General features: G+C 39.6%; 1 protein-coding gene across 3 annotated transcripts in view; it reads right to left on the bottom strand.

Annotated features, from left to right (window-relative positions):
• MALRD1 (MAM and LDL receptor class A domain containing 1) overlaps positions 1–25,199 on the bottom strand; it is a 619,714-nt gene that overhangs the window by 15,149 nt on the left and 579,366 nt on the right. For all 3 annotated transcript variants that reach the window (XR_013520422.1, XM_078332925.1, XM_078332926.1), the window contains 2 exons: positions 23,452–23,528; positions 23,260–23,356 (listed from right to left, as the gene is read on the bottom strand). Coding sequence is in view for 2 of the 3 variants with exons in the window: in XM_078332925.1 (XP_078189051.1) it covers positions 23,260–23,356; positions 23,452–23,528 (174 nt within the window). In the remaining variant the exon portion in view is untranslated. The remainder of the gene's footprint in view (positions 1–23,259; positions 23,357–23,451; positions 23,529–25,199) is intronic.

Genomic DNA, 25,199 nt, shown 5'->3' with positions numbered 1-25,199 from the left:
CATTATTTTAAGAAAATCAGCAAAGGGTTACATTAGGTTGTTTTAACTAATAACTTTCAAATACCAGGCTGAAACAATGCCAAGATGTGCTTCAGTAAAAGCTATCCAGAAAGTGTTGGCAAGGAAGGAGGGGAGATTTTATGGAGATCTTGAAGCGTAACAAGAGAATTTGGTTTTGGGGGCATTTTTGTATGTTCCTGTTTATCATAAAAAAGTCAACAACAAGCTTATAATGTATAGTTCATAATTGCAGTGTAACACATTAGATCTGTTATAAAAGTCTCTAAGTAGAAAAAAACTGTGCAAAGCCTTAAGGTATTAGAAGGAATAAGTTGAGTCTGTCAAGTCAACCTATTCTCATTGAGTGTACACACTCAGGAAGTAACATGTTATTGGACTACTGCTAATGAGAGAGAGAGAGAAAGAGAGAGAGAAATGATAAGAAAATGTAAATAGTAAACTATCTAATGGGCTCTACTGTCAAAATGATTATTTTAAAAAAACAAACAATCTGGAGGAAAAGAAAGAAAAGAACAAGCCAATTTGAAAAAGCAAGGATACATTAGGGGGAAATGTCTATGAGCTCACATTTTTATTTCCAAGTCCTTAAGGAACAAACTGAACCAAATGTTTGGGTGAAAAAGTTCAGAAAGAATTGGGTTTGCAAACACAACCAGAAATGCCACAAAAGGCAGAGGAAAAGATTTATCACCCAGGGTCACAAAACCAAACAATTGGAACACCAGATTTTGCTAAACGGATTCACATGATACAGCAGCTGCTTTATTTTTCTTCTGCTCTTTTCAGGCAGGGAATAAATATGCTGACCACAAAACCTGTCACCATTTAAGCAGTCTTGCTGTGGCAGAGCACTTTAATGGGAACATGCCCAGGAATATGGAGGCAATTAGTAGGAATAAAGCTGACCCAGGTTTCTGTAACTTAACCTTAAAGAAAACCCAGGCTGCCAATGGGAGCTCTGTATTCACCCCACTTCTCAAGTGCAGTGTTAGCAAATTCACAACCATCTAATAGAAACCAGATGCCTAGCAGGAGAGTCCCTTTGGAAATATATTTGATAGGATACATATACATATATGGATTTTTTTTTTGGACAGTGTCTTGCTCTGTTGTCCAGGTTGGAGTACAGTGGTGGGATCATAGTTTGACCTCCTGGGGTCATGCAACCCTCCTTCCTCAGCCTCTTGGGTAGCTGGTACTACAGCCATGTACCACCATGACCAGCTAATCTAAAAAAATAATCATTTTGTTGAGATGAGGTCTTGCTGTGTTGCATTGAGTGCCTGGACTCAAACAATCCTCTTGCCTTGGCCTCACAAAGCACTGGGATTACAGGCATAAGCCACCATTAATGACCTAACAGCACATTTGAAAACTCCATCTTGACATAGTAAAATGACTAGGAATTGTTCTTTAGGTAATAATTAGAGATAAAGATCAAAATACATAGAAAAAATTTCATCACAAATTATCAATAACAATGAAAAATTAGATGCAAATGTCTAATAATAGGAGAATGGCTAATGACACAGCATTATTCAGCTTTTTCAAGTCATGCTTTAAAGAATATAAAGTGGTATAGGGCTGTGAAATGCTTTGGATGCTTGTCCCCTTCAAATCTCATGATGAAATGTGATCACCAATGTTGGAGGTAGAGCCTGGTGGGATCTGATTGGATCATTGGCAGATCCCTCACAAATGGATCTGCGCCACCCCTTGGTGATGAGTGAGTTCTTGCTCTGAGTTCATGCGATTCTGTTGTTTAAAAGTATGTGGGACCTCCTCCCACTCTCTTTTGCTCTTGCTCTGGACACATGATGTTCCTGCCCCACTTAGCCTTTTACTATGAGTAAAAGCTTCCTGATTCCTCCCAGGAGCTGAGGAGATGCTGGCACCAAGCTTCTTGTACAGCTTGCAGAACCGTGAGCCAATTAAACTGCTTTTCTTTATAAATTATCCAGCCTCGGGTTGGTTTCTTTCTTTCTTTCTTCTTTCTTTTTCTTTCTTTCTTTCTTTCTTTCCTTCCTTTCTTCCTTCCTTCTTTCTTTCTCCTTCCTTCCTTCCTTCCTTCCTTCCTTCCTTCCTTCCTTCCTTCCTTCCTTCCTTCCTTCCTTCCTTCCCTCTCTCTCTCTCTCTCTCTCTTTCTTTCTTTCTTTTTCTTTCTTTTTGAGACAGAATTGTTCTGGAGTGCAGTGGACCGATCTTGGCTTGCTACAGCCTCCACCTCCTGAGTTCGAGTGATTCTCATGCCTCACCCTCCCAAATAGCTGAAATTACAAGCATGTATCACCACGCCTGACTAATTTTTGTATTTTTAATAGAAATGGGGTTTTTGCAATGTTGCCCAGGCTGGTCTTGAACTCATGACCTCAAGTGATCTGCCAGTCTCAGCCTATCAAAGTGCTGAGATTACAGGTGTGAGCCACTATGCCCAGCCCCAGCCTCAGGTATTTCTTTATAGTAACGCAAAAAATGGCCTAACAGAGGCTGTGGTTTTCAAAGTCTGGGCTCTGTACTTCTGGAGATTTTAAGATACCTTCCAAGGGTCTACAAATTCAAAACTATCTTTCATATTAATAATAAGACACATGGTTAAAATATGCACTAAAATTTAAGCTAGATTAATGAGTTTTTATTATAGTAGACTTTTTACTGGGATGATATTTACACTGATGGCCCAGATGTGATGGAGAGGAAAACGGCAAATATCTTAGCACTAGTTAAAGTCATGGTGCCAAACTATATGCTGTGTTCTTCATCCCCATCTGTTGCCAGTAAAGCCAGTTGTACTTCAAAATGACTTTGATAAAGCATCAAAAATTATTACTCATATTAATTTTTAAGTCTGCAGTACAATTCGTTCTAATATTCTGTGAAGTATGCATATAAAGCATCTTTGTGGAATACTGAAGCACATGTTGTCTTACGGAAAAGCACTGAGATTGAGTTGCATGCTGAACTAGCCACTTTTTCATCTTAGAGCAAAACTTGGATTTGAAAAAATCACTGACCGAAAACTGTGGTTCTTCACACTAGAGCATTTGGCAGACATTTTCATAAAAAGGAGTGAAGCAAGGCTCTTACATCAAAGAAAACACTGACAGTGCCTGTTGCTGAGAAGCTTCAAACATCCAAACAAAAATAAGAATTTTTTGAAAAATAAGTGTTGTCCACCATGAGTATGACCAATTTCCAATACTTTACTTGACTGATGAGTGTTTTTGTTTTTGCAATATTGGATAATTAAATGGGTCAACACTTGACATACTGCATAAATTGTTGAACCAATATTGTCTAAATATAACATGCATGATGATGCAAAATCACACATAAGTAAACGATCCACTCAAAGTGAAAAATATACCAGTGAATTTTTAATGTAACAGTTCAAAATCTATGGATGTGGTTTCAGAGTCTGCATTACAACTGCATTTTATGACACTATCCCATGTAATACTTTGGTGTAATAGAAAAGTACCCATAATTATCTCAAAAGCTATTAAAATATACCTTCTATATTTTTCCATTCTTGCATTGCTACGATGAAATACCTGAGACTGGATAATTTGTAAAGAAAATAGGTTTAATTGGCTCACATTCTGCAGGCTATACAGGAAGCATAGTGGCCTCTGGTTCTGGGGATGCCTAAGGAAATATACAGTCAGGTGGAAGGTGACAGGGAAGCGGACACATCTTACATGACTAGGGCAAGATCAAGAGATACATGGGACAGGTGTCACACAGTTTTAAACAACCAGATTGTCACATATACATTGTGGAATACTATGCAGTCATAAAAAAGGATGAGTTCATGTCCTTTGCAGGGACATAAATGAAGCTGGAAACCATCATTCTCAGCAAACTGACACAAGAACAGCAAACCAAACACTGCAAGTTCTCACTCATAAGTGGGTGTTGAACAATGAGAACACATGGACACCAGGAGGGGAACATCATACACGGGAGCCTTTCAGGGGGTGGGGGGCTACGAGAGGGATAGTATTAGCAGTAATATCTAATGTAGGTGACAGGGTGATGGATGCAGCAAACCACCATGGCATGTGCATACCTATGTAACAAACCTGCATGTTCTGCACATGTACCCAGAACTTGAAGTATAATAAACAAAAAAAAAAAAAAAGAAAAGAAAAGAAAAAACAGATCTCACAATAACTCATTATCAACAGAATGGCACTGAGGGTATGGTGCTAACCCATTAATGAAAATTCCGCCTCCATGATTCAATCACTGCCCACCAGGCCCCCATCTCCAACACTGGGGATTACAATTGGAGGTGACGTTTGGTGGGGACACAAATCCAAACCATATCGCGTCCTTTTTAATATACATTTGTGTGAAGTTGAATAGGTTTAATGTACTTCAACAAAATAAGATAATGGTTTTAATGCATAAGTAGATGTAAGAATCCCACACTAGCCCTCAGTAAAGAATGGTATTAGTTTGAGTAGTGATATGATTTGGATGATTTGTCCCCTTCAAATCTCATGTTGAAATGTGACCACCAGTGTTGGAAAGTGGGCCTACTGGGAGGTGTTTGGGCCGTGAGGGCAGATCCTGCATGAAGGGCTTAGTGCTACCCTTGCAGTAATGAATGAGTTCTCACTATGAATTCATGAGAAATCTAGTTGTTTATAAAAGCATGGCACCTCCTCCCTTTCTCTTGTGCTGACTCTTGCCATGTGATGCAACAGAATCCCCTTTGCTTTCTGCCATGATTGTAAGTTTCCTGAGGCCTCACCAGAAGCAGATGCCAGCATAATGCTGTTTGTACAACCTGCGGAGCTGTCAGCCAAACAAACCTCCCTTCTATATAAATTTCCCAACTTCAGGTATTTCTTTATAACAATGCAAATGGACTAACACAAGTAGCTTTGTTCTACTAAGCACTGGGATTTCAAATGTGAATAAATACTTATTTACTTGGCTAACATACTTTTCCTTCAATAAGTTTTTGCTAGTTACCTGTTCTGGAAATATTTTTTTCTCTCCCTTTGTTCAACAAATGTGACACCTCAATGGCCCACAGTTGGTAAATGTCATTTTTAAGTAAAATGCTATATTTTAAGACATATAAATATTATACACATACTTTATATATACAAATGTTTTCATATTTGTATATATAGGTTATAAGATATATTATTTGTATAGTAGGTTATAAGATATATTATTGTCATTTAAAAACGTATTAATAAATATAATAGTAAATATGGTAAGTCTTGATAGGTATAAACCACCTAAAAAAAAAACTCTTTGGGGTCAATAAGTTTTAAAAGTGTGATGGTATGTTAAGACCAAAATGTTTGAGAATGGTCAGTATGGTGAAATAAAGAGAAATAAATTTCATAGCAATTTAAATATTAAGAGGAAAGTGTGCATGTACATGTTTATACATTGATAAAATTTTAAAGCAGATACATCGAAATGCTAATAGGATGTAACTCTGGGTGATTAGATTAACTAACATTTTAAATTCTTTTCTGGCATGTAGTTGGATTTCTGAAGTTCTATTTATGTGTCTGTTGTGCATTGGAATCTCAGAGTATGGGTGATAGTTTTACAATTTGGGAAGATCACAAGGTGTGTCCCCAACTTGAGCTCTCCACCTCCACCATGCCCACATGCTTTGTAGGACATTTGCCTAAATAAAAGATGAACTCTGCATGCCTCATGATCCTTCCTTCTCAGTCTTTGCTGGTTCCCCTCTTATCATCTCTGCTCAAGCTATCTCCTAGTCCTGGGGCACTACTCACACTTTCTGGATGTGTCACATTGATAACAGGAGGGGACAGGGAAGTGCTGGGTAAAGAAGGGCGGGTGCCTGAGGAGGGCTCCATGCCCAGGACTGTGCCCACAGACCTAGGTGAGAAGAGGAATTTCCATTTTCTTGCCCAAATGTTGTATTTCCCAGAACATCTTGGCCTGCCAAGCCCCCATCCTGTGCCTATAAAACCCTCAAGACCCTAGCAGGCAGACACACAAGTAGCCGGACATTGGGAGGAGCACATTGACAAAGAACACACAAGCAGAGCAGATGCCTGCGGGCCGACCAGTAGAACGACATGGAGTTTGCTTGCCGGGGTGTTGGAGGGGAGCCCAGTCACCGAGCAGTCAGACTCCAGGGGAAAACTACCTTCCAAATCCATTGCTTCCTGGTTTCCCCATCTTCTGAGAGCTACCACCACTCAATACAAACCCTTGCACCCATCTTCCAAGCCCACATGTGATCCAATTTTTTCAGTACACCAACACAAGAATCCAGGATACAGAAAGGCCTCTGTCCTTGCCACAAGGCAGAGGATCTGCTTGAGCTGAATAACAGGAGCCACCTACAGACAGCTAAACTGAAAGAGCACACTGTAACACACGCCCACTGCGGAACTGTAAAAACTCAACCCTAGACACTGCCATGAGGTCAGGTCCCCACAACTTCCCCATTTGCATGCTCCCCCTAGAGGTTTGAACAGTGGGGCAGGGAAGGAGCAAGCCCCACACACTCATAACATGCTTTGCAAAAAGGATAAGGGAACTTTTCCCATTTCAACATTTTTCTTAACTCTTGAATTTCCTTTTGAATGCCTTTCTCATTGGCTAGAACCTTTGCCAGCTCTGGAGCCAGACTGACCACTTCTCTGCATGCCACCGTGCATTGTGCATTTTACCATGAGCACATGTAGTACTTTCTGTCCTTGCAATAAAACATTTTTCCAACTAGATTGTTCTATATGCAAACTCACTCTACTTTCCTTATTCAATTCTCTTACACATATAATCTCTTGGGTTGAAAATGAATTGCAATACTGCTGTCTTTGTGATTATCCTTAGCAACTACTTAGCAACTCCCTAGCAACTTGCTTCTTTCTAAATAATTTTCAGACAATTAAAAGTTGACAACCTATATAAGAATCTGTCCAGAAAAATGGACATTATAGTTTATACTCCTCCATTACAGTATAAACTATTATTTATTCATATATTCCTAGCCCCTAACACAGTGACTAGCACATAATAGGTGCTTAACAGATGTTTGTCAAAAAATATATGAATGTATTGCTAAGATTTTCTGATTTATGTGTTTCTTTCTTTGAAAAGATGAAAATAAAGTGGTCTTTGAAGAACTCTGATTCATTAGTGAGCTTGAAAATCCAATGCAACAAACGTACCGTATTATCATTACCTTCAAACCCAAGATTGCCTCTCCCTTCCCAGTGCTTTCTATGAAGTGATCGTATATGTTTGACATATGCTTACTGCATCTGTTTATTTACATTCATATCTCTTGAAGATGAACTTCCCACGGGCAGAACCAAAGTCTTTATTCTCCAACTTGCTTAGGAAACACTATTTGAGCTCCAACTATACACCATATCCCCTACCACATAGCCACTCAGAGTGTGGTTATGCATGGTTTTGGTCTTATATGGATATGGTTCCAGGATCAGATAAGAACTGAGAATAAATGTTTAGAAACATTCATAGGAATTTGACAGAGTAATTTTATGTCTGTTGGTAAGAATAAGAAATTTGGACTCGTATTTTGCGTGTCTTTTAATTTCCTGTGTGTGTGTGTGTGTGTGTGTGTGTGTGTGTGGTGTTAAAGAGTGGAGAGTTTAATAGGCAAGAAAGAAGGAAGAAGGCAGAAAGAAGAAGTTCCCCCATACAGAGAGAGAAGGAGGGAGACTCCAAAGCTGAAAGAGGAGACCACCCTTTATTTCCTGTTTCTAAGAATTGTTTTAATTATATTTTACAAAGCATAGATATATAATGGATTGGAAACAAAAATAGAGCTGCTCTTCAACACACATCATTTGAGTGGCTCTGTTCTTCTGGCAGGGATATGAGTAAATACTCACTTACCTGGTTGACTTCTGTTTTTCATCCAATATGTTTTTGCTAGCTATCTCCTCTAAAACTACTCTCTTCCTTTCCCCTTTTGAAGTGATATCTCCAGGTTTCCACAGTTGGAAAGGTCCAGGTACTGTCTAATCTTCTCTGTTCAGAATGAAATATTTTTCCCTGCAAATTGCTGTATATGAAAACCCACTACAATTTTCTAATTGGATTCTTATAGATGCATAATCTGTTTGATTGAAAACTAATTCAATGTTGAAGTTAATCATCAGCTTTCATGATTTCCCTTAGCAATCACCTAGTAGCTTCCTTTTTCCTAAATATTTTTTAGACAATTTAACTGAATAGCCTTACATAAGAATCTGTCTAGAAAAATTATATTATTTTATAATGACTCCTGAATATCCACAAATTTCTTTAAGTATATCTCATTTTGGACCTATTAATACATTTAGTTAAACTGTTCTGGATGAAAAATTTCAGTTTTTAGGACAATAGAAACATTGAAAAAGGCAACAAAACTGTATTTTCTTGTTATTTTAAAACAACCTATTTAAAAAAAAATTATAGGCATACAAGGACACAATTAGGATTTTATTAGATTTCTTTAAAATCATCTTTCTCTATTAAATTCCGAGTTAATTGCCCACCATTTTTTTCATCCTTGACCTGTGCTCTATTCACACTAACCATGAAGTTCTGAAGCTGACCCAAGTGCTTTACAGAGCTGATGTTTATGGTTTCTTTAAACATAGAAATTGATATTTGTCTTATTTGAGTTCCTTTCTCAGGAAACCAACCATCAGGCTCTCAGATAGCATCAAGGACCTGAAACCCATCAGACCACTGCATTTGGACAATGAGATATCAGATGCCTCACCCATTATGATTGTCCAACTGACCACCTGCTCCCTGTTGAGCAGCTCCTCTTCCTTACCCCTCTCTAATTCCTCTTTTCCCACACATGGTTACATTTCTTCCCCGCTATATAAATCCCTGATTTTCATTGATCAGGAAGTTGGATCTGAGACTGAGCTCCCATCTCTTTGGCTATAGCACCCCAATAAAACCTTCTTCCCTGGCAATACGTGTTGTCTCAGTGATCGGCTTTCTGTCCAGCAAGCAGCAGGACCTAGACCAAACCACTGGTGTTTCAGAAACAATTCCCTGTCACAGTTTGTGCCATCACATGTACACATGCTGCTCTCTTTTTTGGTGTGCTTTTCTTTGACACTTGGTGTATTTCAATCCATGAGTCCAGATTTGAGTGATATAGCACCTCTGCAGCAACCCTTTCTCAGCCTTCTAACCATATTATCATTACCTTCAAACCAAAGACTGCCTCTCCTTTTCCAGTGCTTTCTATGAAGTGATTGTATATATTTGATATATGCTGACTAAAGTATTGAGATTGTTCCTCTGCCATTAGAATATGAACTGTCATTTATTCCTATATTCCTAGTCCCTAACACAGTGAGTAGCCCATAATAGGTGCTTAACAGATGTTTGCCAAAAAACACATGAATGAATTGCTAAGAGTTTCTGATTTATGTGTTTCTTCCTTTGGAAAGATGAAAATAAATTGGTCTTTGAAGAACTCTGATTCATTAGTGAGCCTGAATATCGAACACAATAAACAGATTGTGGAAGTCGGAAGAGTGCCCCTAAGGATGTATTTAAGGAGAAATGATGTGACAGAAGATTCAAGAGCAAAAAAGAGCCTATCAGGAAGATAAGAAAGCAATTATTAAACAAAAATTAAGAAGCCAATCTCCCTCCCAAGCTTCTACCCTTTGGTAACATTATTGATTCACACTAGTCAAAGGTGCTGAATATATTTGCTACATGCCATTGAAAAACTATATAACTTACTCACTTCTCTTTACTGTCTTTCTTCATTTACCCAAGTCACCTCTTTTAAGAGGCATCTCTGATTTGCCTACAACACATCCATCTATACTGATTGGTTGCACAAGGAAGCAATGCAACCCAGAAATGTCAGAGACTGAAAGTTTGCCTTCCTGCTGTGTAAGATTTACTGTGAACAGAGAGAGGATGCTGAAAAATGCTGCAACCCTTGCTCCAGAGACAATCTCTGCCAAACAGAGATATATTGACAAAATCATAACGGCAAAACAGCTATCAGACCAAATAATTAGAATATGGAGCCATAATATGGTTAATATATTTTACACAGTTTGTATTGTTCTGTAGATTGTTTGGAGTTTGTGTCCAAAGAAAATGGATTTAGAACAACCTGGGATACTTAGCAATAAGAACACACAAACACATGTATACCAATGAAGCTTGCATTATTCAAGCCAATATTCCTGATACCTTGCATGTAAACTGATTTTGTTTGGTCAAATAATATCTTAAATGATCAGTGAATTGATTAAAGAAATATGAGATACTGGTTAAAACAGGAAATCAGTTTGAAATGCATGTGAAATTATTAATCATGTTTCATCAATTAATATGACTATTACTTTTTAAAAAAGGGTTCATCATGTACCCATTTCCTTAAGAAAAATAACGCAAGAGTGATACTCTTATCAGTAAAATTGGTAATTAGGTTGTCAGGTGCCAGGCTCTGCTTTTCAGGAACTTCAGGGCAGAATCTGTCACACATATAGACATCCAAATTAAATAGTCTAAAGTGAGGGCAATATTGGAATGACTGAGCACAGTCTCTTTGCTTGTTTTGATTTGCTTTTGAGACAGGATCTTGCTTTGTTGCCCAAGCTGGAGTGCATTGGCAAGATCACGGCTCACAACAGCCTCCAACTCCTGGGCTCAAGTGATCCTCTCTCTCAGGTTCTGATTTTGCACCTGCCTATCAAGCTATTTACAAAATTCCCACCATGTGTTAGGCAAGATGCAAGACATGCAATGCTGTTCCTACTTTCCAGAGGTTTATCAGCAAATAGAACTACCCCAGACTTCGTTGTTTTAACTATTGGTCAGTTGTGTAGTGAAGACCAGCATAGAGATAAAGTTGTCGAGGGCCTCATCTAATCGTGAATTGTAAATTAGGCATCTTTTTAATGTTTAAAATGAGCATTAACTCTTTCAGGGAGTTGTAAGGAAAGATGAGTGTAGAACACTACTCAGTCAAATTAAAGGCACCCTAATAGCTGAAAGATTTAATGCTGAGTTACACTGCAACTTAGGAAGACTTAGGAATTCCAACTTTTGGGAATACTTAGACCCCAAAAGAACTAGGCTCAATATTCTATTCAAATCACAAAATTTCAGAGCTTGGACAGAACCTTAAAATAATTTATTATTTCCCATTATGTTTTGGGGGTGAATTGCTCACAAAAGAGATTAACTTTAGGCAACTACAATGAATAATTTTATAGTTAAATTTCATATCAAAGGTATAATGAAAATATATTATATATAGTTAGAATATTTAGACAGAATCTTGCTCTATCACCCAGGCTGGAGTGCAGAGGCGAATCTCCAATCTCAGCTCACTGCAACCTTCGTCTCCTGGGTTCAAGAGATTCTCTTGCATCGGGCCCCCAAATAGTTGGAACTACAGGTGCGTGCCACCATGCCTGGCTAATTTTTGTTATTTATTTATTTTTTAGTACAGACGGAGTTTCACCATATTAGCCAGACTGGTCTTGAATTCCTGACCTCAAGTGGTTCCCCTACCTTGGTCTTCCAAAGTGTTGGGATTACAGGCATGAGTCACAGCACCCAGTTATAATGGAAATATTTATAAATGGCACATCAGACCCATGATTTCATGAACATTTTTGCTTAGGAAAGAACAAAGTAAAAAGTCAATTTTTTAAAAATGGGAAAAAAACCCCAGGCTGATCTATGTTTCTGAGATACATTGTTTCCATTTAAAAATAAAGTGGCTCAGGCATGTGATCCCAGCACTTTGGGAGGTACTGGCAGGAGAAGCACTTGAGCCCAGGAGTTTGAAACCAGTCTGGGCAATATAGCAAGACCATGTCTGTACAAAACAAACAAATAAAAAAACAGCTGGGAGTGTTGGCACACACCTGTGGTCCCAGCTCCTCCTCAGTAGCCTCCTTAGGCTAAAATGGGAGGATTGCTTGAGCCTGGGAGATTGAGGCTGCAGTGAGCCATGATTGTGCCCCTGCACTTTAGCATGGGAAGCAGAGCAAGACCCTGTCTCAAAAAAAAAAAAAAGAGCATAAAAAGAAAGTAATATTTTTAAAAAACATAATATGTAGTCATGATCTAAATTGTGGGGGTAGCCTACACATGATAGAAGTTTGGGTAAAACTGATTTGTACCAACTTCCTCATTTTATGCATAAGAAAATATACAAGGTAAAGATAATTTCTTCCCAGCTGCCCAGATAAACTTTCCTCTTCAGTTTTCAGATTTCAGTTAATGACATTATCAACTGTGCAGTCACCTAAGTATAATACTCTAGCATCATCTTTGATGCTTGCTGTTTTTTTATTTTTTTGTCACTTCCTGTATTAAGTCAGTCACTGCTACTCAGGGTCAAGTCCTCGTCATCTCTCATCTAAGCCTCTGAAATAGGCTTATGTCCTCTAGACTGAAAATCTCTTTCTCAATCTTTTAAAATCTATTCTCGCACTCTGCATTCTTCTCTTAAACACAGACACGCTCTTGTCATTCTTCTGCTTAGAACACTTGCCTTGTTCGTATCAGTTATGTTCGTATCAGTTATGGCCCTCTCAGGAACCAGCTGACATACTTAAATTGAAAAATTCGACATTTCGATGAAGTGGCAATTTACGAAGGTGTGGCCAGAATAAAGAGAAATTGTAAGTGATGTGCACTGTACTAGGCCAATAACATCAGACCAGTTACCACCTTAAGCTGGAGGGAAGAAGAAGGAGGAAAAGGAGGAAGAGGAGGAGGAGAAGGAAGAAGAACACAGGAGGAGGAGGAGGAGGAGGAGGAGTAAGCATTACTGGAAGTTGCCAGTGTAAGGGTCGGCCGACTGGCCTGTTGCTCCAAGCAGCCAGCTGAAATTAGGTAGCAGGAAGGAATCCAGGGCCATGAATATCCAGTTCTCCCTCTCTTTCCTCTCTCAAGGTGCTCCACTCTGGTCAAACACAATATAATTTCAGATGACAGGGGACCCATTAATGAAATCTGTAAAAGCCAGCCCATAACCAACTGCTATCCTCTTTGTCTCATATGGTCGACAACGGGTGGAGAGGAGAGACAGAAAACAACACTTGACCCTTTAAAAATAATAAATAAATAAATAAATCACAGGTGGTGGCTCACGCTGGTAATCTATGACAGAGATGGGCAGATCACCTGAGGTCAGGAGTCCCAAACCAGCCTGGCCAACCCAGCAAAACTCCCATCTCTATTAAAATACAAAAGTTAGCCAGGCATGGAGGTGGCCACCTGTAATCCCAGCTACTAGGAAGGCTCGGGAGGATGAGGCAGGAGAATCGCTTGAAACCTGGGCGGGGGTGGTGGGACAGAAGTTGCAGTGAGCTGAGATTATACTACTTCACTTCACTCTAGCCTCCAGCCTGGGCAAAAAAGCAAAACTCCATCTAAAATAAAATAAAATAAAAGGAAATCTCTTTCGTTAGCTTTCAAGGATCTTAACTACCTCTCTACAACACACTTTTCTAAATGTAATCTGTTTCCCTTCCCATACTATCTAGTTGTGCTCATCATTTTTGAAACCACAAGTTTCTGCATTTTTAACAATGTTCTTGAACTCCTTTTCCACATCTCCACCAGATTTCTTCATCCTTCAGATCTCAATCCAAATGCTATCTCCCTTTGTAGCCCTCTGAATTCAGCCATCCAAATTGCTGGCTCTCCAGTATCATCACCTTCAAGTAATATATCAAGTCTACCTCTCATTTGACTCTGAACGAGGAGGTCTGACTTCATGAAATCTCTGGGAAAAGGGGAGGAGGTAGAATGTTTTATGAGTGGAGTAAGTAATGACCGGGTTGAAAAAATCCTCTCTTTCCTTTGAAGCCTCTTTCTGGCCACCCTCCCCTCCTCCTTTTTTTTTTAACCGTTGCAGGACATGAAATCAAGGTTGGGGATTAAGGGGAAAAAATCAGAGAGTAAGCTGTTTAAGCTTCTCTTTTAAAATAGAAAATAAACAAAAAGAAGGAGGAGGAGAAAGAATAGGTGGCGTAGGAGGAATAGGAGGAGGAGGAATCACACTGGTGGCCTAACCCTGTTTTTAAGGTTAAGGTTTTAAAACCCTGTTCTCCATTTCCCTTTTCTTGTTCAAAGCTAGTATTTAGCAGGATTGTCAGAGCATGGCCAATATATGTAAAGGGACTGGGATGTGGGAGTGAGGTTTGCGGATCTCAAACTGTGAGAACAGCTTTATTTCTTGTAGGCGAAGGCACATGTGGACACGTGGAGAGAGTGAAGGTTTTGCAAGCATTATGAAATGACCTCAGTTACTGTGCTAGTGAAATTCCAGTTTGCTAAGGCTAAGTATTTTTGGGACCAGGACAGGCTCACTAGTGACACTTGAGCTGCAAAAGCAGCTGTATGCCTTGAGGCACAGAGTAAGCAAGATTTTGATTTCTGCTAAGGATAAATATTCATCAGTGGGCGCAGGCTAAGCCTATCTAGGGAGGTCACACTTGGATAGCAGCTAAACTTCTGCCTTCAAAGATTCACATTATCATACAAATGTTTGCAGTAGGAAAGGGTCTGATAGAGAGAATATAATATTACAGAAATAGATATTTCATTTGGGTCAGGGCCAACCATTCAAGAATGGGTTAGCTAATCTAAGATTTGGGATTCTAATTCCCTCTCTTTCTTTCTTTTTTTTTTTTGTAGAGATGGGATTTTGCCATGTTGCCATGGCTAGTATTGAACTCCTGGGCTCAAGAGATCTGCCAGTCTCAGCCTCCCAAAGTGCTGGGATTACAGACATGAGCCACCACTCCTGGCCTCTTTCCTTCCTTATCAGAAATATAAACAAACATCATTCTCTTATTCATTTTCCTTCCATTTTACCCCCATAGTATTTTGGTTTACATTTCTATCATAACATTCATCAGAGTCAAACATATATTATAATGGAATATCAACCAGAAATTGGGGTTATTGTTTGCTGACACAAAGGAAGTCTCAATAAATGTCTGTAGAAGGGAATTATGAGACTTTGTCAAGATCACATTCACATCTTATAATTTCCTACTCAACAATCTTTCTACTGTTGCATATTTACTATGATGAACTGAACATTTGGGTCCCCCCCAAGTTTATATATTGAAGCCCTAATAAAGTGATGGCATTAGGAGGTGGAGCCCTTGGATGTAATTTGGCTTACATGAGGCCACGAGGGTGAAGCCCTCATGCTGTGATTAGTGCCCTTATAAGAAGTCAAAGACATTCCAGATCGTTCTCTCTGCCATGTAAGAATACAGGAAGAAGGTGGCTGTCTGCCTGCCAGAGAGAGGGTCCTCACCAAAAACCGAACCTTGATCTTGGACTTCTCAGACTCCAAAACTGTGAGAAATAAATGCTTGTTGTTTATACTGCCCAGTTTATGGTATCTTGCTGTAATAGTCCAAACTGCTTACAATTCTATGAAAATTACTTAGAATATTTCCAAATCTAAACTTATTCAAATAAAATTTCACAAAAATATATGTTATTTCTCAGCATAACTTAAAAAATGTTTCTGATTTTTAACTTTTGTTAATTTACTAAATTAGCACAATGCTTCAAGAGGATGTGCCCCAATGCTGAGTAGTAGACAGTTATATATTGCAAATGCTTCCCCAGGCAAAGACGATACAGTCTAACAAAGGAAAGCAATGGGCATAGTCAGGCTGCTGGCAAGGTAAGAATAAATGGTTGTGGATTTTTACCCTTTATTTTTTATTTCATTCATTTTTTAGTCAGAGTCTTGCTCTGTCACCAATGCTGGAGTGCAGTGGCAAAATTTTGGCTCGCTGCAACCTCTGCCTGCCGAGTTAAAGTGGTTCTCCTGCCTCAGCCTCCTGAATAGCTGGGATTATAGACATGACACCATACCTGGCTAATTTTTGTATTTTTAGTAGAGATGGGGTTTTGCCATGTTAGCCAGGCTGGCCTTGAATTCCTGACATCAAGTGATCCACCTGCCTCAGCCTCCAAAAATGCTGGGATTATGGGCGTGAACCACCACGCCAGGCCTATTTGTACCCTTTAAACTTGATTTACAGATACAGATTTGATGATTACATCTCTCATCTTTTACTATGAACTCTTGAAGGCTGCTGTATTTACTTGTTCCTTTAAGGTGTCACGAATGAGAATCTGGAGTTTTAAACCATGAGGGTCAGTGTAGCAGACAGTTTTCAGAGACCCTTTATGATGACTTCTTTTTTGGCCAGTTCCCACCACGAGACTGCCTTGGTATGGTTTCTCTGTGGCTATGGTGTGCTGTGGCCCCTGCCCCATATACATTCATCCTCTGGGCAACACTATTTTGTTACAGGGACAGGAAACAGAGGAAATATACCTACAGAGAGAGAATAAAAAGTAGACAAGCAAAAAGAAACAGAGATGAGAGGCAGATGAAAAACTCCTCTGGCTCAGACCTTTCTGAGGGCCCATTCATTCATTCTCTCCCTTAGGCTCTGACACATCCTGTGTCTTTACCCAAAATTTGTTATTTTGATCAAATCAGCTTGAGTTGCTCTTTTCCCCTGTACTCAAAGTGTCCTCACTAGCACATTAGGTGGCAAGTAGCTAAGAGAAGAATCACAGAATGTATAATAAAATCCAGGAAAATCAAATCTTTAACAACTTTAAGAGGCTTGTTCCTGTGCTTAGCTTTGTCTGAGCACGCCATGCTCCATCCCATGTTTTTAAAAAGTAATAAAAGACATTTTCTTTCAAATTACTGAAGGCCTCTTGTGCCACAGATTCTTTGTACAAAATCTAATAAAAAATCTTAAGGTTAAGGTTAATTTTGAGATGGTTTCCTGCTTACATGAAGTTCTATGTATCTCAAGGTTTTCGTATTATTTTCAAGGAGAGCCACTGTTATTTCATTTAGTCATCTTTTAGCCAAACATTTCAACTTACTTTAAGGCTTAAATGATTTCATGAAAACAGATTGATTTTGAGGTTTGACTTGTGATATCATGATGTGGATGTGATCAATGGATATAAACAATGCTTTTGGTGATGCTTTGAAGTAGAAAATCTTAAAGTCTATAATATTTAAATAAATATTAAAAATTAAAATATTAAAAATCTTGAATAAAGTCTATAATATCTTAAATAAAGTCTATAATATAAAATAATATTCAGCAATCATATATTGGATATAATTAATGCATACAATCCCAGACACCGGAAATATAAAAATAAGGATAAATATGGAAATAGCTGTTACAACATGATGTCTTCATTGCTATAACATTGTTGCTGAGGACAGTGTTCTGAGTGACTCACCATGACGGGATGGCAGGAAATATTTGCCTGGTATCAAATATGCATGCAGTTGGATAGCTCTGCCAGGCAGAAGGCATGAAGGGTCTCACGATTTGGCGGAATAGTGAGACTTTTCCCAAGAATAGGATGTGGAAGAATGGGAACAGCAAAAAATTAAACTTGGTGTTTGAACATTATCACTTGAATATTTCCTAAAATAATTTTAAAAGTCTATGCATTGGGCCGGGCATCATGGCTCATGCCTGTAATCCAAGCACTTTGGAGGCCAAGGCGGGCAGATCACCTGAGGTCGGGAGTTCAAGAGCAGCCTGACCAACACAGTGAAACCCTGTCTTCGAAAAAAAAAAAAAGTCTATGCATCTCCTTTTGCATCTTCAAGTTCATATCTTTTTACTATATGTTTACATTTCTAACATATTTTTGTTGTAGATGTGCTTTAAATATAATTCCATGAAATTTTAAAGATGCAAATTGAGCTCCTTAAAACTAAAGAAATTTTCTGTCATCTAATCTAAAGGACAAAGACTCTTGGGCTGTCTACCCAATCAATGAAATCAGAATTTTCTTTTTAGAAGAAGTTTGATTTTATTGTCCAATTCAAATAGACATGTTAAAACACTTCCTAGCACAATCATCTCTATTGATTGTGATGTCTAATTCTAAGGGGTTAGAAGAGAAAGGAGGGAAGAGAAGGGAGAAGGGAGGAGGGAAAGAGAAGGTGAGGGAGGAAGAAGAGAAAGAGAAAAGAAGGAGAAAGTGGGGAGAGAGAGAGGAAGAGACGGGAAGGAGGGGAGAGGAGGAAAGGGAAGGGGGAGAAGGGAGGGGATGGGAGGAGAGGGAGGGGATGGGAGGCGAGGGAAGGGAAGCGATGGAAGGAAAGAGAAAAGATAAGAGGGGAGGCGAGGGGAAGGGAAGGGAGGGAAGGGAAGGGAAAGGGAAAGGGGAGGTGAAGGTGAAGGGAAGGGAAGGGAGAGAAGGGAAGAGAAGAGAAATATAGAAACTTGGCAAAAGTTTATCTCCTGCTCCTTTTTTTCCATATTTCTTGTCTTGAATCTCATCTTTTGCTACTTACATTTCTTTTTGGAGTGTTTCAGTCCCCAGCTGTCCCTCTGCTCCATTCTTCCAGGGCATATTCCTCCCTCTCCCCAACACAATTTTAAGGTAAAGAAAAGGACATTTGAGAAAGAGGAAATTACAAAGGAGAACAGCAGGCTGGGGCACCTTCCTCAATCATATCCCTTTCAGAAGGGAATACATGACATTTGAGCATCTGCAAAATGATTCCCTAGAACTATCTGAGCCACATCCTCTTATGAGGCCCCTGAGGCCTGAGAGTAAGCATCCTCTGATCTGAAGAACTTGGTAGAGTGAACCTTTGGATCTGCCTAGCCATCTGCTGAGGCTGGTCTGCTTGCTTCCTTGGAGGGACTGACTCTCTCTCTCTCTCTCTCTCATTTTTTTAAATTTTATTTTTAGAGATGTGGTCTTGCTCTGTCACCCAGGCTGGAGTGCAGTGGCAGGATCACAGCATACTGCAGCCTTGACCTCACAGGCTAAAGCAATGCTCTCACCTCTGCCTCTCAAATAGCTGGGACTACAGGCATGCACCACCACACCTGGCTAATTTTTGTATTTTTTGTAGAGATGGGGTTTGGCTATGCTGCCCAGGGTAGTCTTGAGCTAGCTATTCTCTCACCTTGGCCTCCCAAAGTCTTGGGATTACAGGCCAGACGTGACCCACCACACTTGGCCTGAGGGAGTCCTTTTCTCTTCAGTTCAACTTGTAAGAACTTCATTATCTTGGTTCTAAGAGCAGGTGTGGATCAAATGACTCAAAAGGTCACTAAGAGTGACAATACAGCCTGGGGTGACAATTGTTTTCGTCAGTCAGAGGGAATAAAGATTTTTGTTTGGAGATTTGGGAAATCAGAAGAGAAGGTACCAAGGAGAGGGAAGATGACAGGAAGGTAATCAGAGGGTTAGAGACAGCGACATTATCTCGACCTAACCCACTTCTATTAGGCAGTAGAGACTAAGACTTGACTCACTCATACATCTAGTATCACAACAAGGTCGTTTAAAAATATGAAAGTACTTCTATTTTTTGCAATTATTCATTTATTCCATATTTTATTAACCTCCTTCCTTCCTGGTCCATGTTCATCTATTAGGCAAATTTCATAAACTTATGGTCACTTTTATTTATTTATTTATGTATTTATTTATTTATTTATTTATTTTTGAGATGGAGTTTCACTCTTGTTACCCAGATGGAGTGCAATGGCACAATCTTGGCTCACCACAACCTCCGCCTCCTGGGTTCAGGCAATTCTCCTGCCTCAGCCTCCTGAGCAGCTGGGATTACAGGCACGCACCACCATGTCCAGCTAATTTTTTGTATTTTTAGTACAGACAGCGTTTCACCAATGACCAGGATGGTCTCGATCTCTTGACCTCGTGATCCATCCGCCTCGGCCTCCCAAAGTGCTGTGATTACAGGCTTGAGCAACCTATGGTCACTTTTAAGGATTAAAACTTGGTCCAATCTACTTTAAGGCTGTTAAAACCAAATTCCAACATCTATTTGTCTCCTACTTTTTCCCCACAGCACATTGCAGATTTGTGCAAGGCTGCTGCATGGAGTAAGGAAAAGGGGGAAGGTTATGCTTTGGCTCTGAAGCATATCCCACTGTTTTGTCAAGGCTTCGTTCTATGGGTGTAGACAGAGAAGAGCTGGAAACAGAGCCTGGAGTCTTCTTAGGTAACTTGTTACCTGTCAATAGTAGGGCGGTGTCTTCTACTGCAATGGGTTCGTGTAGTTCTGACTTTTTTTGCTTGACTTTCCTGTTGTTGTGGCCTTCATGGTGATAGTGTATGGATTTCGTGTGTGTGTGTGTGTGTATGTGTGTGTAAGTCAATTTCACTTAGGACCCTTCTATCACTGGATGCCTTTTGACATATTATGATATATTAATAGTTTGATTATTCGTTACCACCCAAATTTCATGTTGAATTGTAACCCGAAGTGTTGGAGGTGGGGCCTGGTGGGAGGTGTTTGTGTCATGGGAGTGGATCCCTCATTCCTTGGTGCTATTCTCACCAAATCTGGTCATTTAAAATTGCGTGGCACTTCCCCCCTACTCCACGCTCTCTCTCTCCTGCACGTGCTTTCTCCAGGTGATGTGCAAACTCCTGCCTTGCCTTCTGCCATGAGTGAAAGCCTCCTGAAGCCTCTCCAGAAGCAGATAATGGTGCTGTGCTTCCTGTACAGCCTGCAGAACCATGAGCCAATTACACATCTTTTTAAATAAATGACCCAGTTTCAGGTATGTTGTTGTAGCAATGCAAGAATGGCCCAATACACCTTTTAAAGGAAAGGCAGCTGCATCTACCTGCAGCTCAACCCTGCCCCCATTGCCCTGTCTGGAAAGGGTATTGCTTCACCTGAATGACCACTGCCTGAACAGCCCTGCAGTTCCAATTTATCTCTACTTCTCATGTTTCCTCAAATGAACTGAAAGTAAACTCCAGCTTCCACATTTTCTGTGGATCTGCATAACTGAGAGATTGCACAGTTTCCTCTCTCCCTCCTTTCCCTCTAATACAATTTCCTCCATTCCCAGGTACATTATGCCATGCTTTTATTATTGTTATCATATTATACTTTAAGTTATGGGATATGTGTGCAGAATGTACAGGCTTGTTACATAGGTTTACATGTGCCATGGTGGTTTGCTGCGCCCATCAACCCGTCACTTAGGTTTTAACCCCTGCATGCATTAGGTATTTGTCCTCATTCTCTCCTTCCCCTTGCCTCCCCCCCTCAACAGGCCTCCATGTGTGATGTTCCCCTCCCTGTCTCCATGTGTTCTCATTGTTCAACTCCCACTTCTTAGTGAAAACATGCAGTGTTTGGTTTTCTGTTCCTGTGTTAGTCTGCTGAGAATGATGGTTTCCAGATTCATCCATGTCCCTGCAAAGGACATGAACTCACTCCTTTTTATGGCCACACAGCATTCCATATCATAGTCTTTTTAAGACTTGCTTGGGCAGAAAACTCCAGTGGCATCTACTTTTAAAACATGAACCCAAAAATTGTCTTAACACTCCTAGAAATGTTTTCTTTACACTTTACCCTGACGCAGCTCTGGGGAGTAGATTTTGTAGATTTTTCGCCTGTTTTCTAGGCATCATCAATCTAAACTATTGATTCTCTTTGAGCCTTTCCGTCACTGGTTTTGGGTAGTGCTGGTGATGGCATTTTAATCTCCTTTCCCAGGAAAGAAGAAAACTTCTCACTAAAGATACTGCACTAATCCAGAGACAATAACTTCAAAAACTTTCATCCTTCTTTCCTTCCAGTCATCTCCAGATTGGAGTGCAGTGGCCCGGCCTCAGCTCAGTGCAACCTCTGCTTTCCAGGTTCAAGTGATTCTCCTGTCTCAGCCTCCCGAGTACCTGGGATTACAGATGTGTGCCACCATACTCAGCTAATCTTTTTGGTATTTTGGGAAAAGACGGGTTTTCCTCATGTTGGCCAGGCTGGTCTCGAACTCCTGACCTCAAGTGATCTGCCCATCTCAGCCTCCCGAAGTGCTGAGATTACAGGCGTGAGACAATGCGCCTAGCCCAAGATAGTCTTAAAGGGTTAAACATACTATTTTTTTTAAATGAACACCATAGTTCTATAATAACTTTGCTATAAGTCCTGTTATCAAGACAGGTGTCTGCTCATTAACATGATTGCAGGCTGGAGATCTGAAGAGAAGTCAGCAGGCGGGATGTACAAATTGACACCAAAGAAAACAGCGAGTTAACCTTTGCTCAGTGACATACTTGGTGTTACAGCAGATCTGAATTTCTGACCAAAAACTCAGGTGTTGAAGACATGATGCACTTCTTTAATTTCTAAAAGTTTTATTAAATCTTTCAGTGAGCCCTTATCTTGCTGTGTTCATAAAAGCCAATCACTTTCATTACTTGTTTGACTTGGAACCCATACTGGGAATGAGAAAATGGGTAATGGGTAGAAAGATCCAGGACCCTTGATGGCACTATGCATTGTGAGGGTCTTTGGGTCTTGCATGAGCCCAGCCTGCAGAGTTTCTTCCTGCAGGTGCAGCAGCTCTTGGCCCCTGTTTTGTGCATTGCTCAGCACATGGGATGCTTAGGCTAAAACATTAGCGGGTACAAGTCCTGCCTCCCTGTGTGATATGGTGTGGCTGTCCCCCCACCCAAATCTCACCTTCAATTATAACAGTTCCCATGTGTCATGGGAGGGACTTGGTGGCAGGCAATTGAATCATGGGGTGAGTTTTTCCCATACTATTCTCATGATACTGAATACGTCTCACAATATTTAATGGTTTTATAAAGGGGAGTTCCCCTACACAAGCTCTCTTGCCTGCTGCCATGAAAGATGTGCCTTTGCTTCTCTTTTGCCTTCCACCATGATGGTGAGGCCTCTCCAGAAATATGAAACTGTGAGTCCATTAAACTGCATTCCTTTATAAGTCACACAGTCTCGGTTTGTCTTTACTAGTGGCATGAGAACAAACTAATACACTGTGTAAGCCAAGAAAGAATTTCCTTTGCCATTCTGCTATCTTCCTCAGGCACCACCAGAAATGGCAAATATAGCCCCTCATATGTTTTTAGTCTGTGGATGATGTCATTTTTCTTCTTTTGGAGCCCTCAAAAAGGCTCCTAACATAATCTGAAAAGTCAACTTCAGGCTTTATAGTAAAAAAAAAAAAAAAAAAGAAGAGCAATTCTTGTTAGGTAGCTCCTTTCTGCCCAGAAAAATAAATCCATAAAGCATAAAAGCACTAAAGTTCCCTGTATATAATATGGGATGAAAGAAAAAAATAGCAAAGAAAATGTTACAGAAAATTTTTCTGCTATGGTATATTTAATTCAGCAACTAAAGGCACCACTTACCTTACTGGCAGCTTTCTGTTTGCAAGGAAACACAAGATTGCAACTGTGATATGAGTCATCAGGAATGCTAATCCAACACCCAGGAGGATCCATATATCTGAGATTTTAAACAAATGAAAAAGATAAATACGAATTGAAATATGAAGAGACCACCCCAAACTGAGCCATTTGTTTAGTCATAATGTCACCTACTGCTCCGAGAGTATGTGAAGTCTGCAGGGGGATTAAACTTGACATGGCATCTATTTCCTTTCCATCCTTGTCCACATCTGGAAATGAGATAACATGAGACACTTAAAAAACAGAAAAGTGAAAACATATTTGAACAGATCTATCATGGGGTAAAATGATAAATGTCAGTAAATAATGAGATACCAGGAACATGAATAACTTTGATAAGACACCAAAAGCAGTAAGCCAACGCAAAAGCAAAATCAAACTATATTGTTTTCATATCACTGTGTAAGATAATTTTTTCAATATTTATCTTTTTTACTTTATAAGACAGAAACACGGTTTCCACATCATTCTTTGTTTTTAAAACCTGACTCATTTTTTACCAGTGTACAATATTACTTTACTTTAGCCATGATTTCCCTCAGATCCAAAAGGGAGCACATTTTTCTTTAATGAAGAGATTTATTAAGTTATTTCAGAAAACCAGTGGAGAAGATTCAAATTTTACATTACCATAAATACAAACCAGAGAACATATTTATTTCTCATTACAAAGGATTAATCCTTCAAGTGCTTAGATTTGGAAATAGGTTAATAATCTCATCTGATGTACTAGTAAAATTTCAGACATTTACTAGCATTCCATCACCTTTGTTTTATTTAGGGACATACATGATGAAACTTTTTCCTTTTTTTCTTTTGAGACAAAGTCTTACTCTGTCACTCAGGCTGGAGTGCAGTGGCACAATCTTGGCTCACTGCAACCTTCGCCTCCCGGGTTCAAGCCATTCTCTTGCCTCAGCCTCCTGAGTAGCTGAGATTACAGACACCTACCACAACTCCTGGCTAATTTTTGTACTTTTAATAGAGATGGGGTTTTTCCATGTTGGCCAGGCTGGTCTTGAACTCCTGAGCTCAGGTGATCTGCCCACCTTGGCCTCTCGAAGTGCTGGGATTACAGGCATGAGCCACCATACCCAGCCCATGATAAAACATTTAACACTGATGTGGATGGTCTTGAGAAAGTTAAGAATGAAAGAGTACCTTCCACCTCTAAAGGAGATGAGGTTTATTGCTAAGCCGTAAATGTATTGAAATTTTTCTTGTAATATGTTTGCATATGTATGTGAAAGTTTACATACACACCGTTGTTTACAAGAATTAACAGGAAATAAATTATGATGGGTTTGGTCAGATTTCCTGCCAACTTCACAGTACATGCTACAAAATAGGATGCAAACCTAGCTTTTGAATATGTGTGTATAAAAAGGAGCCTTAGAAGCAATGCTTCTTCAGCACAGCACATTGAATTTTCACCTAATCTCTCTTTTAAATTTGAAAATGTGTATGCTCAACAGCAATTCCTCCACAAAAGCAATCAGCTTCTTTAAATATAAAAAGCTTAGAGGTTCATGGACACCTATCAGAATGCCTTTTTTTCTTTAGTAAGTATTATCTTAAAAGTAGACATTGAAGACAATTTGATTGTTCTAATGTTAATGCAATTCAAATTAAAATAAATTAGAATTATGAGAGATTGGGATATTTGCTTTTTTTTTCTCACAATCCTTACGATGCATTTCTTGTCAGTCTTCATTTGACCTTATGAATCCTATCTGCCAATCCTTCACACGTGTGCACACTGGTATGATCAGAGATAAGGACACGTTTTCACTCTGAGTTAATTCAATTCCTTAAATGTTCAAAGTGCCACTTTCCTGGCCTTAGCATCTTAGACAAAAAGCACATACTTGAATGTGCCT

Source organism: Callithrix jacchus, chromosome 7 (genome assembly GCF_049354715.1).
Source record: "Callithrix jacchus isolate 240 chromosome 7, calJac240_pri, whole genome shotgun sequence".
In the NCBI taxonomy this organism is placed as follows: domain Eukaryota; kingdom Metazoa; phylum Chordata; class Mammalia; order Primates; family Cebidae; genus Callithrix; species Callithrix jacchus.
The sequence above is the reverse complement of the archived record's forward strand: the minus strand, read 5'-3'. Positions and strand labels throughout refer to the sequence as shown.